The 15,276-nt window shown below is 32.8% G+C and overlaps 2 protein-coding genes across 3 annotated transcripts in view; both read left to right on the forward strand.

The window, feature by feature from the left end:
• The window catches only part of LOC137933072 (ATP-binding cassette subfamily G member 4), a 51,560-nt gene extending 47,961 nt beyond the window's left edge, over positions 1 to 3,599 (forward strand). For both annotated transcript variants that reach the window (XM_068776828.1, XM_068776826.1), the window contains 3 exons: positions 188 to 343; positions 987 to 1,172; positions 1,792 to 3,599. In XM_068776828.1, the coding sequence (XP_068632929.1) occupies positions 188 to 343; positions 987 to 1,172; positions 1,792 to 1,950 (501 nt within the window). In that variant the 3' untranslated portion in view covers positions 1,951 to 3,599. The remainder of the gene's footprint in view (positions 1 to 187; positions 344 to 986; positions 1,173 to 1,791) is intronic.
• The window catches only part of Ent1 (Equilibrative nucleoside transporter 1), a 466,176-nt gene that overhangs the window by 85,313 nt on the left and 365,587 nt on the right, over positions 1 to 15,276 (forward strand). The gene's annotated exons all lie outside the window — the stretch shown is intronic.

Below are 15,276 nucleotides of genomic sequence, written 5' to 3' on the forward strand. Positions count from 1 at the left end.
GACATAGGTAAAGTCCCAAGGAGCTGGATGCGGGCAGCGCAAGACCGGTCATCAAGATGATCTTTGGAGGAAGTCCCTGCCTTGCAGTGAGAGTCTATCAGCTGACATGATAAACATGAAGATGATGTAGTGGGTTTAAATTTTGTACTTGAATAACGGATTGACATTAAGTTTATGTCGTGTGCAGGCGATATTCTGCGTGATCTACGTGGTGATCGTGTACCTGCTGACGTCACAGCCGCTGGAGTGGTTCCGGTTCGCAATGTTCCTCAGTTCGTGCCTGCTCATCTCGTTCGTGGCGCAAAGCGTCGGCTTGGTTGTAGGCGCCGCTATGAACGTGCAGGTTTGTAAACATTATAATTACTAACTTATTACTACTACTCTATCTTTCCTACTACTTTGCTTGTTGATAGGCTTCTTTTAAAAGAGGGATAGGTAAAGAGGGTATTTGAGAAAGGTCGTGAGAGCTTGAGAGAGTGTGAGGAGTCAGAGAGAGTGAGAGAATGTGAGAGTGTTTGAGAGTATTAGATAAGCCAGTTTATTCACAATGTTTATAATCATGGAAGCGATATTGATGGTATATATTATAATTCTCAGCGCTTGTAATACTTTTCGAAATGTATTTTATTTCTTTTTTTAATAAATTCCTCTATATCTCTATAAATTATTTTATTAATTTATGACTTACTATGGAAATCAATTTTTAATGTTAATTGCTTTGTAGAAGTTTGCGAGTCCTTCTTCGAAATGAAATAAGCAAGCGAGGCGTTATTACCTGAACTACTGCAAATACTTAAATAGATGTAATGTTTATTTAGGACTCATAGCTAAATTAATCAATAAGAAAACCGAAGTTAACTTGTTTGTTTCGATTGAAACCTTTTGTTCTTATCTGTTTGTGGTTATGTGTTTATTTAACAGAACAAAAGTGGGTATAACACAAAATGCGCGTGAAGTGAATGACCCATTATTATCATTTTTTGCAGAACGGTGTATTCCTGGCGCCCGTTATGTCGGTGCCTTTTCTACTGTTCAGCGGTTTCTTCGTATCTTTCAACGCGATTCCTGTGTACCTGCGCTGGATCACGTACCTGTCTTACATCCGCTACGGGTTCGAGGGCACTGCGCTCGCCACCTACTCCTTCAACCGTACTAAGCTACAGTGTCATCAGGTTAGTCACACATGCATTATACTAACGACTTATTTATTTATTTAATATTCTTTATTGTACACGATAAGATACATTCAATAAGTTTTACAATAATATACAGAAAAGTACAATGGACAGTCTTATCACACAAGGCAATCTCTTACAGACAATCATAGTAAGGAAAAGATAAAAGTACTTATAAACGATAGTTCACGTGTACAAAAAAATACATATTCACAAACAAATGAACATAAATATACATAAACATACATAGACATACATACTTAAACATCCATACATACGTATAAAACATATATACTTATAATAAAAAAGATTTAATACATATTATAAATATAATACAATAATAAATCAAAACATCTAACTGACTCCGATCAGTATTGGTTCGATCGCACTTGCCTCAAAAAGAAGCAAGAAGAAAAGAAATGAACTAAGAGATAGATAATTATAGGTCTAGTAAATGGTTCTTAACCTTTTTCTTGAAAATAGGTAGGACAAAAAATAGGTAGGACTTCTATGTCATATAATTTACTTATACGTAATCTTTATCAAAGACAGCCCACAACTCTTAAAAAATTACAACTTAACATATATATAAGGGGAGTTATGAATTTATCAACAGACATACTGTCACTTCAAAAATCCGAACACAACCCTGGAGGAGCTGGACATGCTGGACGCTGACATAACGCTGGACATTGCAGCGCTGTGTCTCATCTTCGTCGTTCTTCGCGTTTCAGCTTTCCTCTTCCTTCGCTGGAAACTCAGGTCCACTAGATAAGGTAATAAATTTAAAATTTTATTTAGTGTATATATTACTTTCAGTTGGAACTTTACCACTGTGCGGAAAGAGTTCCAACAGTTTTGTAGTTAAACGCAGGTATTGTGATAGTGGGTATAACTTCGAATATAAGAGATGTTTATGATTAAAGTGTTATTGCCCTATTTTTCAACCAAAAAAAAAAAAACGCGTGACGTCAAATGTCATTAATGTCAAACGGTAGAAATAAATTAGACGGACCTGTCTGATGAGAAGTTTTAGAAATATATATGTATTCATTATGTACTGATTTTGTGTAGGTGATTGGTCGTTTACAAAATATTAATTGTTATATATATATAGATGATAAATTGAGACTGGTCTGTGATCAATGGTGTCTTTACACAAACTATGTTTGAAATGTATCAAATTCGCATAGTTAATTTTGTTAATGATATTAGATATATATATTTTATTGATTAACAGTTTATATAATTAAATTTAACTTTTAAATTAAATATTATCATGACAACTTTGAAAATGTTTTTATATGTAATCGAGTGCCTTGTTTTTAATTAATACAAAAATCATTCTCTTTAGTAATGTATGCCAGGAAAATTAAAAAAATTGTGGTTTCTACTAAATATTTAATCTATGGTAATAATATATACAAATCAGATACCATTCATTGCTCTATGACAAGACTATTTGTTCTCAGAGATAAAATAATTGAATACATATTTGCTTAAAATTAATCTAGGGCTAGATATTATGGAAGCAGTTAAAATTATTAATAAATTTAACTAATCTCCGAGTATATCAACTCAAAAGATTTTAACTGACCTGTCATTGACATAAGAAAGTAAAAATATCATGTATATGTCAAGATATGTGTAATTAAAATCTTTAAAGGTGTAAAAAATTATTGATCCGTATTTTTCAGATTTTTTTTGTTACAAAAAAGTATTCTATAATAAGCCAATGCTTTAATATTAGGTAAATATACATTCAAATATGTGATTTATGTGGACAATGAATTATAAATAAATATAACAGCATTTATTTATACATTGTGAAAAAAATACTTGTAAAATTTATAATCCACATAATACTTTGCCCCCAATTTGCCGAATAATGTGATTTTAATAAAAATGTTTGTCTTGCCCTACCGGCTTGCCATTCACTTAAAACAAGGAACACGCAAATTGGATTTAGTTTATCACATTCATATGAATAAAATATCTAAATATTAATTGTATACATTTGTAAATTTTATTTCATAGTCTTCAAAGCCTATATATGTCGGCGCAATAGCACCACTGAGGCTGTTAAACTGCTTAAAGTATTTATTTATTCATTTTATCATCCACATTGGAACAATAGACTACTTGGGAAGCTATAATCAAAGAGCCTATATATGTCGGAGAAATAGCATAAATGATGTTTTATAAAAAATACGTGTCACCTTTGTCGGCATTACTAATACTAATATATTTTGCAAAATACTTCAAAATCAAAACAATTTCGGAAAATTTTATATTTGACAAAAATATAAAAGTATAAGACAGGAGTGGCCAAACTGCGGTTCGCAAGCCACATGCGGCTCTTCAAATGAATAAAATCTTTAATTTAAATTTATACTACCTATGTCAGCTTCTGGGAAATAAAATAAATTATTGGTTTGAATAATTATTATTTTTATTCCACCATAAAATTAGCGAAATCCATACCTATTATAATTAACTAACCGGCATCTTAAGTATTATTAGGAGTGCTGTCATATAGGTTTATCATTACATCTAAATTCAATACACATATTTTGTATATTTGTTTCAATAATTTCAATAAATATGATGTTTGTAAAAAAACGTGAAAAAATGTAAAACGTGTTTTACGTGTATTTAATTGCGGCTCGCAAAAACTTTCAAATTTCGTAAAATGGCTCGCACTACCAAAAACGCTTCGCCACCCCTGGTGTAAAAGATCCGAATGCTCCGGCGTTTAAACTGTGTTTGTATCGCCGGTGAGACGTTATTTGTACCTACCCACACGGTTTACTAATGTTCGTCTACCCTCAATAATTTTAAACAATATAGCGACTTTTCACGCTGACATTTATTTATGTATACAATAAAAGATTGTGTAGAGAAATGTTTAAAAGTTAATCAAATTATTGGAAAAGTTTATTTGTAAGATATATAGAAAAATAGATTTTGATGCATTTACAAAAAATTATACGCACATGTCAGTTTGACATGACGCGAGATTGGGCACTATTTATATAAATGACTTTCCGGTAGCAGTGTTGCCAGACGCTAGATTTAAGTTTTATAGTATGCAGGGATCCTGGTGGATATTTGTACTTAGATTTAAAATAACATATAGAACAATTTAATGGTCCAATAATATGTGGTTAGATTTAGTAGATATACACACATATATATGTTTTGTAATAAATTTTTTAATAAATGGTTTTTTTAATAAATTATAGTTGTGTTTTATTTTAATACCCTCACTTTGAATGTTTTTTAGGAACATACGAATAAGGTAGTTTTAAAATAAAATTTATATTTATGCGATTTATAAATGGCTGTATTAATACACGAATAAGCAAAAAGATTCACTCCGTAAAATGGACAATGGACGGTGGTTAATGTTGCCATAATTTTTTGGAATGAAGCTCATAATTAAGATTACATATTATTATTTCAGCCGCAGAATGTCCACAGCTGGACATAGGCCACTTCCAAAGATTTCCAATAGGATCAGTAGAAAGCTGCCTTCAACCAACGCCGTTCGATGACCATCATGACAACCATGTCAGTCTATAGACGCCCACTGAAAGGCACAGACCTCCCCCAAAGGTCGCCAAGATGTTTCCCGTAAACTTAGAAAAATAAGTCCTGTCGATTTGCTATGCAATGTATGAAGAATTCTCAAGAATTTTTGCCGGAGTGAGTTTTGGAAGAGTTTGAGAGGATATTAAGCCTTAACCTTTTGTAACCAAAATTAAAGGATTCCTTGTAATCCTTGTTAGCCCGTTACGTCACCAACTTCTTGGGTCATTTGAACGCCCGTGGAGTTACGTGGTGTAAAAATCTCAGAGAGAGAGACCGTAGGTGTGGGTTGTCGCTCGATAACGCATTCTTTGAACAATTTATCGACTTAAGATTTGGCGGTATTTTTGCTACAGATGAAATATTTCAAAAAGGCAGGCAACGGGTTCAAATTATTTTATATAATTTTTTTTAAGGAAAAAAAAAGAAACAAATATATATAAAATTTCTAATGTAATACGCCGCATTACAGTGTAATTCATTATAGATATAAAAGCTTTAAGAGAGAGAATGTGTAGCTCATTTCAATTAATTTATTTACACGCTATCCAAATATCAATGATAACAGAAATAATAACGTAATGATAATATAATAAGAATAAGCCTTTTTAATATTATAGTCACTATATATTAAAATTAATAATTGTTTACCATTCCTCTGTGCATAGTTTATACCGCTAGAAGTTATTGGCGTATTTAAGACATTCTAAAATTAATCCTCTGAAAAAAATATTAATTTAGAATCGAAAAAAAAGAAGAAAACCTAGTAATGATGAACAACGAGCTCTAGAAGGAGGCAAATCGTGGACATAACGTACCCAATAACGAGAATATGCCACGGAATCATAAAGTGACTATTAAAACTTCGCATTTTTATATAATATATTCTATTATGTCTTAAATAGAAATCGTTTAAATATTTATCCACTAAACCGCTTTCTTTTATGTGCAAAGTATGTCGATGTAACTTATCCAGGAGTGGAAAACCTTTGTAAAAATATATAGCGTATATAATTTTATTATAAGGTTGCTCGAATGGATAGAGAAGATGATTTCCCTCTCCGTCGATAAACAAACCCTTTGTTTGTTGATACAAAGAATATAGTACGACGGTGTAAACGTCGAAAGATTCACTAACTTTAGCGATGCACTCTAATTGCAAGCCACACTCATGGTTCGAGTTCATAGGACGCTTGTTTCCGAGGCTTGCTATAAATTGACTGAAGAAAGAACTAAAATATGGTTTTACCTTATACTCCAAAAGATCATTCTCGTTTTTAACTTGATAACTTTGACTTGGATACGTCATTAGACTAGTTAAACTAGATTGGTAGTAAATATTTATCAGATATGCGAACACAATCTAATAGATAAGTAACCATCTCATCTTAACCATTCTTCCTAATTTGCTTCCGTGTTGTAATAAATACTCCGCCATCATCAAAACTAACGCTCCAATGTCTTTCTCTCCAAATCGTAATGTTATAATAGCTAGAACTATTATAAAAGCTAAAAATAAAAGAATCCAAACGGTAGAATTGAATTCTATGTATAAATTTTTCCATAGTGGCAACTCTCCTACTTTCTTGACAATGATTTTCAATTCATCCGCTAATATCACATGCGCCCACAAATAATCAAATGCCTTTGCTCTTTGATCTAACAGTATCATTGCTCCTAAAATAATATCCACGTTATTCTGGTATATGAAACTCATAGGCTCTGTAACTGTTAAATTATCTGTTATGGTAGAAAATTCTTCACTGCCACCATAGGTTACATAGGAGATTTTAAAGTTTTCTATCTCCGATAACATCTCCAGAACATATTGCTCAACTCCTAGATTTTCAGAATCTCTTATTCTTCGTTCTTCTATTGAGGTAAAGGGTGGTGAATCTGATATTAAGGCTCGGTATGAACAGTTTCGAAGTGTAGTGTGTATATTCGAAGGATAAATATTAGATAAATTTGCGTCGCTGCATTTACCGAGAGATTTAATTCTATTAAATCTAGTACCACATGAATTATGCTCGTATATATCGTATGAATACATGTTCATATCTTTTGAACCGTTTATAACTACGACATTTGAGATACGGAAATCTAGTAGATGTTCGAATACATTTAAAACACAATCTGCTGTCATATTTTTTACAATAACTAAAAATTTTACATTTGGTTTCCAGTTGACGTCACGTTTTACCATGATTAGCATTTCTTGTAAGTCTTTATCATTCAATACGTTCAATATATACGCGTCATTGGATACATGATCTGTGAAATATTTTGTCCGAGATACAACCGTCACAAAGTTCATGTTATTAATTGCTTTCGTTATTTCATTACTTTCTTGATTATGATAGACTATTGTAACTGAGGCAACATTTTGAAATGATTTTATTATTTTAACTACGCAATCAGTTACGTCTTTATCTTCTTCCAAATTTAAAATGCTTAAACCAGGAATACCGATGAAAAGTTGTTGAAAACAAAATAAAATGGCGACCAACATTGTCGGTGTGACCGTTATTAATGGTGCTTTTGGTAACAACAAATGCATCAGAGCAATATGAATCAATAAGCCAATTAATTTTAAATCGTTTATGTATCGATAAGTATCTATTGTGATATTAATCTTACAATTCTATAATTTCAAAGTTAATGGCTATTAAAAATGTAAAGTGCTGTTTTTATTTATATCATAACTAACATCGCCTTTAAAAGAGGATATTGTGTAGCATCTCTTAAATATTCCTATTTATGTAGTTCCTTTTCCACGTAAATATATGTAGTATAGTAGTAATTAGCAATGTATATGTGTATAAATGTATATGTAAGTATTCTTGTATGTATGTATTTGTTTAGTAACGTTACTAAATTCATATATATACGTACGTATTTGTATGTACGTACACCCTAAACTGCCCTCTCACGTCCAACCATCCTCTCACGTCTCTCATCTCCATCCAAAGGTTGTCTTGTAGAGATCGCCTCGAGCGATAAGACCGCCTCTTGTATTATATGAATTGGTTATTTTCCTCTATTTATAGTAAGAAAAGGACCAATATTTACCCACTTCCGCCGATGCAGCAGTAGTCGTGCAACAAAGTGCACCGCCCTCCAGCCCGCTGATAAATGCGCATGCGGCAAACAATGCGAATTACACAACTACCACCGATAAATCACTCAACACGTGTTTCACCCCTCCACGGAGCATCTTCAGGAGTTATGTTACACATGTTACGGTGATGGCAAGGCTTATCTGACCGTGTCAGTGTTAATATTAGTGTAGTGAGTGTAGAGTGTGGATTGCAGGGCAGCATGGGCCACTCGGCAATCTAAGGAAGGAATTTGTATTGATAAAGTTACATAGTTATTTATACACTTATGGGAATAATATCATAAAGGGTTCCCATTCGTGCGGAACGACGTGATTCGTTGTGGCGACGATTGTCACACGTGTCTGTTTAGTCTGTCAATAAGACGAATATTCCCTCTTCGCTTAAAATGTTTCTGTCGGAACTCGCTGGTGATTAGGTGACTAAATTTTTAGGTGTACAAAACCTAAATGTTGTGAGATGTCTCTTATCTTAATTGAAATAAAAGACTGAATTAGACCGCACAGTTTCATAAAGAACGCCATTATGGAATGCTTGTATTTGCCAAAGTTACATGGTTATGTGTTAACCTGCGAGATTAATATCAGGAAGGGTTCCCAAGTCACAAGAGATCGCAGTCGCACGGTGTTAAAATTAGCCTGGTTACACCTCGGTTGTCCCAAGTACGTCGTCCGTCAACAAGACGATTATTTTTACATCGGTTGATATTCGCGAGCTAGCTACACATATGCTGATTCAAATGTGGTACCTGTTAATAAGTTGTATTAACATTTAAACACATAAATACAGCATTTCAGAAATATTACTGCACCCCTTAACAATTTACAAGCAGTAGCGGCAGTGGCGTAGCTATGGTATTTGGGGCCTGGGGCAGATTGGGGCTTGGTGCCCCCCCCCCTCCCCTAAAGAGTCTAAATAATTTCAAAATTCAGAACAGAATGTAGTTAATATAAATATATTTTTTGGTAAAAATAATAATAAAAGTATGTAAAATAACATAAGATCTTAATAAAATTTATTGGGAAAATTTAAAAACGAACATTCCTCGCTTTTTGGCCTACAAAGTCATTAATCACATTTTCAAAATCAATAGTGTCTACTACACGACTAGTTTGAAACACAGATATGTGTTTTTGTGATTTAGGGCCCTTTTAAAAAACACTATGTGTTTTGCGAATGAAAGGCTTAAACACTGTGTATATTATAATTTGTAACCGTTTACTTTTTTTAATGACCATATTATTTAACAACTTTTTTAGTAAAAAAATAGTATAATTCGATATTCGTTTTATGTTATTTACTTTAAATTATGGTTTTCTTTTAACATTTCATTATTCATCATTCAAAAAAAAATTCAAAAAAATTATTTTCAACTTTGGTGCCCCCCTTACTTGTGGTGCCTGGTGCGGCCGCCCCACTCGCCACCCCCTAGCTACGCCACTGAGTAACGGTATGCTTGATTGAAGATTAATTATTAATAGCTTTCAACTGTTACTTCTTTATTAAATTGCTTTTAATTTTTCATTCCGATTTTAATTAGATCAAATCTATATAGTGCTTATAGGAATGTCAATGTATTATATTAGTTTTAACCATCGATGTGTTACATTTATTTATTTATTTACTTTGTCGGGCCATAAATACAGTTATAAATAAAAATAAATAAATAATTACTTTGGAATTTTGAATCTGTCATTTTTATATGATTCTTGATTGTGTTTTGTTATTTTTACGCTGTATTCGTATTGTTGGCATATTAAAACGGAGCGGAGTGATAAAGAGATGGTGTCAAACACAATTTTTTAAAATCCTCCATACACTCTCTATCAAAGGTTTGAGTACCGGGCTGTCAAGTATAACAAACCTCCCGGTTTTGTTGTCTGTTTACCCTGTTTGAGATAGGAAACGATTTTGGCCATAGATTTGAAAGACTCCAAGATCTCGAGTGGGCATTTCTTAAATGATAATTTAAAAAAAGAATAGGGTAATAATCATAGGGTATAAATCAAAACAACTACTTAAATGGCACACAAAGGGAAGTCAAAGAAAAATTTGCCTTTACTGATGAGAAATTTTTTACAATTAAATTTTTTTTTATTAAAAAAATGACCGTAAGTATGCTGAAAGGTCTGAATAATCTTCCCAATTAGTCCACAGAGTATAACGTTGGCATTACCAGACTTCATTAATGGTTTGTTAGGGTGTTAGCTACAAAGGATTAACTGAGCCATATTTATGTGAAAAAGGCATGAAAACATCGGCGATTCTTAAAAAGTAGCTAACCTTCTTAACAACACATTCAAGAACTAATAATTGTCCTTTCAGACGACTCGGCGCTGTGCTATAAAGCTTAGTCCACCCTTTCTCAGTTAGGAACAAACATTCCGGACTTCATCAGAACTGAAGACTAGTAATCATCTAGTCCATGGTCAGTTTTGGAGAGTAATGCTTGCTCAAAACGCCGTGATAATTTGGGGTCCCTAAAACAATCTATACGATTGGTATTTAAGATTTTTTCATAGAAAGAGTGCGTGCTGCTATTGATTACTGGCCTCAAGGTTTAAAGGACTGCATTGCAACCAATGGAGACAACTTCGAATAAGCTTCAAATATTTCTAATGGTTTTATATTTATGTATTAAACTAACACATCGGAATAGTAATAAATGATACGTACAATAATAAATATTTTTCAAGATGTGGAGGATAAAAGACAGCCAGAAGATGGTCACATACTTCACATGCTCACATACTCTGTACTGACGAAGTTTGAATAAAGTGTAATATCACCGTGCACGACTCCTTAAAACATTTAATAGAACAGCGTGAAAGAAAATGGTAACAGAAACTGACATGCAACGAAGCTCAATCACGAGGAAATGAAGAAGAAGTCAAGATAAGAGTACCGAAAGAGTAAAATTTAATATGGTTTTCAGGAGAAAGAAGATATAGCTTCCTTTAACTCGTGCTACGAAGGATCTAAAGGTGCCCTTATCCGAAAAGAGCCCACATCAAATAAAAAATTGAAATGTTTATATGGCGATGTGTCCGTTACATTTGAAATAAACGACCATTTAATTCTTTTTCTTTTGCTTTGTAAATGTATATTAAAAAAGTTACATATACTAGTCGGGTTGTGGGACAATGTTGAACGCGGTTAGCTTTTTCGTATCCTTTACAATTCATTGCGCATGCCTTAAACTGTAACGTACGATTTTTTACCGCCGTCAGACCAAAAAATTTAATCTAATTCCCCACACACCAAGGTCGACTCTATTTGAGTATATGAATAAATTTATCCTCAATTATTTTATTGTAGAGTGCTATAGAACTATGTACGGATTTGTTTTTAACATTAAAATACAAAAAATAATATTCAGAGCTTACAATACCTGGCGATAAATATTGCACATCGACCTTTAGAAAGAGACAATCGGCTAGTTTTGGCTTCGTAGAGCGTTATCTCTGTCGCACGACTGACAAAACATCACATAGGTAGTGTGGGACAGAGTACTAGGGTATTATACAGTAAATCTTTAGTATTGCAAATTGTAAGAGAAAGATGAAAGAGATCTGTGAAATTAACGTTCCCGTAAATCTCTTTCTTCGTTTCTATAGTATTTGTCTATCTTGTTGTAATGCAATTTTATGTCACATAATATAAAATATAAAACACTATTTATTTATTGTTAGGAATCATAGAACAGTTACAGAAAACAAAAATGATGTTTTAAAATTAATAATGCCACTTTACCTGTCAACTGCCTATGGACATATCTGCTCAAAACGAAATAGGCTACATCATATCGAAATTATTTAGAATATAGTTAAAAATTGCTTACTTTGGATAAACAATAGACCACAGGACCCAGTGGCGTAGCTATGGTATTTGGGGCCTGGGGCAGATTGGGGCTTGGTGCCCCCCCCCCCCTAAAGAGTAAATAATTTCAAAATTTAGAACAGAATGTAGTTAATATATATATATATATATATATATATATATATATTTGGTTCAAAATAATAAAAAAAAATTCAAAAAAATTATTTTCAACTTTGGTGCCCCCCTGCTTGTGGTGCCTGGTGCGGCCGCCCCGCTCGCCACCCCCTAGCTACGCCACTGACAGGACCATAAACAAAAAATATTATTGTAAATTATCATTTAAAAAAAATTGTTCGTGACACTTGTAGGTTTCGTATGATATCCGACCTGTTATCCTGAGTAATAAACCTTCGTCTGAATTGAGCGTACGAAACCGTGGTCTGCAAACTAAAAAGATAAAATTTTAAAAATTCTTTATTCAACTGACAATGGATTATATCTCTTGTTGACGTTGAGTTTGTCAGCTGTTAAGATGAACTGCCACAGATAAGGAAATAACAGGCGATAGAAGCACGACGGAATTATGTACTACTCTTTAATTAACATAAAATGGTTTATATATTAACATTGAAATAGCCAGAACGTGAAGACATCATTTCCAAGGTGTAGTATATTCTATGAAATAGTTTGCAGGAGAAACTCTAACACACAAATCTTTCTAAACACTTTTTGAGAACCTTTTGTGAGAGTCCCTTGTCCTATACTACTACGAACTAAGGAATACATGGCTGAAATAGCTTTGCTAGACTGATTTCGACTTATACTGATAGGTAACTGATGTAACAAGGAGTAGCATGGGGTATTTTAATTTAAAAAAAAATTCGAAAATTAACAAAAAAAACCTGAATATTTTCTATCTAATACATTCAGGCGTTACCTTGCGGAAGTCCATCCTAAGTAAGAAAGGGACTAATATTTATATATACTCGTAGCTGCATATAGCAATGAGGTTCTTTGCACAACTACTGCTGCATAGCGGATGATATATTAGTCCCTTTCTTACCTAAATAATTTCTGTTAAATTCTACGCGAACGAAATCGCAAGTACAGCTAGTATATATTTAAGTATCACAACAAATTATAAACCTTCCATTTCTTATTTTTAAATCTAAAATTAAAAATGATATTATTTTATAAATCTTATTCAAGAGTTTTAATTGGATCGAAACATCTACACATTTGAACTTGGTTTGTTGAATTATTTACATGATTGATATTACATTTTATACATCAAAAATTATGAAATTTCATTTGAAAAGAACAACTGTGTAGTTATTGGCAGGCTCTTTTTAGATTAACAAACCGAATCGGTGGGAGCTTACTATATATAATATTAAAAAAAAATGACGAATAATTCAAACAAATATCTACTTGAATAAAGATACTTTAAATTTGAATTTAGAAACCATCCGTTAAAAATATAATATCATGCATTTTTTATCTGGTAGAATAATAAAGCTTTCTGCTACATTCGTCCGAGGTCGGTTTTTATGAGCGTAGCACAGCATCGACAACACTTATGTACGTATATAGAGTAGATAAAACCGATTGTGTTTTAAGATTGACATTTCTTACGAAATATATTTTCGATGTGCTAAATCAAATGCCGTTTACTATATATATTTAGCTCAATGTTTTTTCCCTTCCTTAGAAATTATTAATTACATGGATCTCACATCAAAGTCGAATAAAATTTTTAAAATAGAATACAATGAATAAATAACCCTAACAAAATTTGTTATAGTCTTGGGAATTTTTTAACCCTTTCCACTCCAATGTCAAGTGTCAATCGACACTGATTTTGTTCCACAAGCTCCACTGTCGAGTGATACTCGACATGGTGTAATACTTTTTTTGCGGAAAATTTTTAAACAGGAAAGATTTTTGTTACTAAAATGTTTAAATCACGAATGAATGAAACATATTCTAGAATCGCAAGATACTATAATTCAATTAAATTTTATCGATGCTACATAACAGCCTTGGAGTGGAAAGGGTTAATTAAATAATAAATAATTTAATAATAACTTGCAAAAGTACCCCCAAAATTTTAATAATTGCCATTATTTTCTTAACAGCTCTTGAAAGCTTTTACACCAATAAACAATCGTGCTATATATAAATTTGTAATGATTTTAAAGACCGTTTTATACATGCCAATTACGTGTACAATTATTAATAAATTGTTGCACTAGAACATATGAAACTTAGTCATCTATAATTGTGATAAAATGTAATTACAATTTACTGCGCGTTTAAGGCACTCGTAAACGGAATGCGTACATATTATTTTTAATTTTGTTTCAGCCCCTAGATGCCTCCTCCACAACATAGGCCTTCTTCAAAGCTACGGGGGAGATCTGAATCGCCACGCTTTGCAGGCGGGTTGGCGACTGCAGCGTGGTGTTATGGACTGATTAAACGGCTGCCCATTCTCTGGAAGCTTGTTTGTGAGCAATGACAATCCTATATAATTAATGCACAAAATGTGAATTATGTAAGTTTGTATCCAGGGAATCGAAGTCAGGATCCAAAGTCTCAGTCCTCTACCACTAGGCTACCATTGCTCCTCTTTTTAACTGTGTCAGTAATCCATTTTAGTTAACTCAAAACTACTATGAAGATACTCCAACACATAGGATTTTGAATCTTCCACCTACTGTAACTTCTCTTTAAAACATTTATCTTTTAATTTACTCTGGGTCTCTTTAGCAAGCTGACAGTCGCTTCACGAGCCATGGAGAGAATTAGTCTATGAAATTGAAGCTGAAATCAGGAGATCCGTAAAATGTTGCCCCCGGAGTTTGGTAAGCAGAAGTGGTATTGGGGGATTTTAGTGCAACCGTAGTGAAGGATGTCAACCTGAAAAGTCGATAGATGACCTTATAACATATATGTCTTTAATTAAAAAACTTATTTATTTTCACGGTTTAACAGTTTTTGCATATTTACATGAGTTTCAGTTTTGTTCATTTTAGCTTTATTTATTTCACATTAGTGTTTTTTTTCCTATTCATTTCATTTCTTACCCGATCTGTACTATTTTCATCTTTATTCCTATTAATTACGTTCTCAATTATCTCTCTGAATTATTTGAGGAACGCAGCCCTGTCTTTGTCACTGTTTATCAGTGAGGCGTCGTTATCCATACTAATCTGCTTGAAACAGATTGTAAACATATGGGAGACGTCTATGTCTACTGTACGTCTTTCGTCGAATAATCTGTCTCATATGTATATAATAAATTTGTGTAGAATGTGTGGTATTTTTAAATCAAACATTTGTGGAACTATTGTTTATAATAGACGTCGAATGATCAAGAGGCGATAAGAAAGGCTGCCACGTACCTGGCTACACTATTGCGAGTCCGACTTGGTATCACAGTATCTACGAAGTACCTTATACTCTGTTTATATTAAATCGAGCCTTCAATTGTTAATATAATTATAATATGGATTAATTTTCTTTTATTATTTGATTTAATCATATTCTTCAATACTATAAATGATAAC

The sequence above is a fragment of the Battus philenor genome, unplaced genomic scaffold (assembly GCF_028537555.1).
Source record: "Battus philenor isolate CCGP_79_NKW_IND1 unplaced genomic scaffold, ilBatPhil1.0.hap1 SCAF_12, whole genome shotgun sequence".
Lineage (NCBI taxonomy): Eukaryota > Metazoa > Arthropoda > Insecta > Lepidoptera > Papilionidae > Battus > Battus philenor.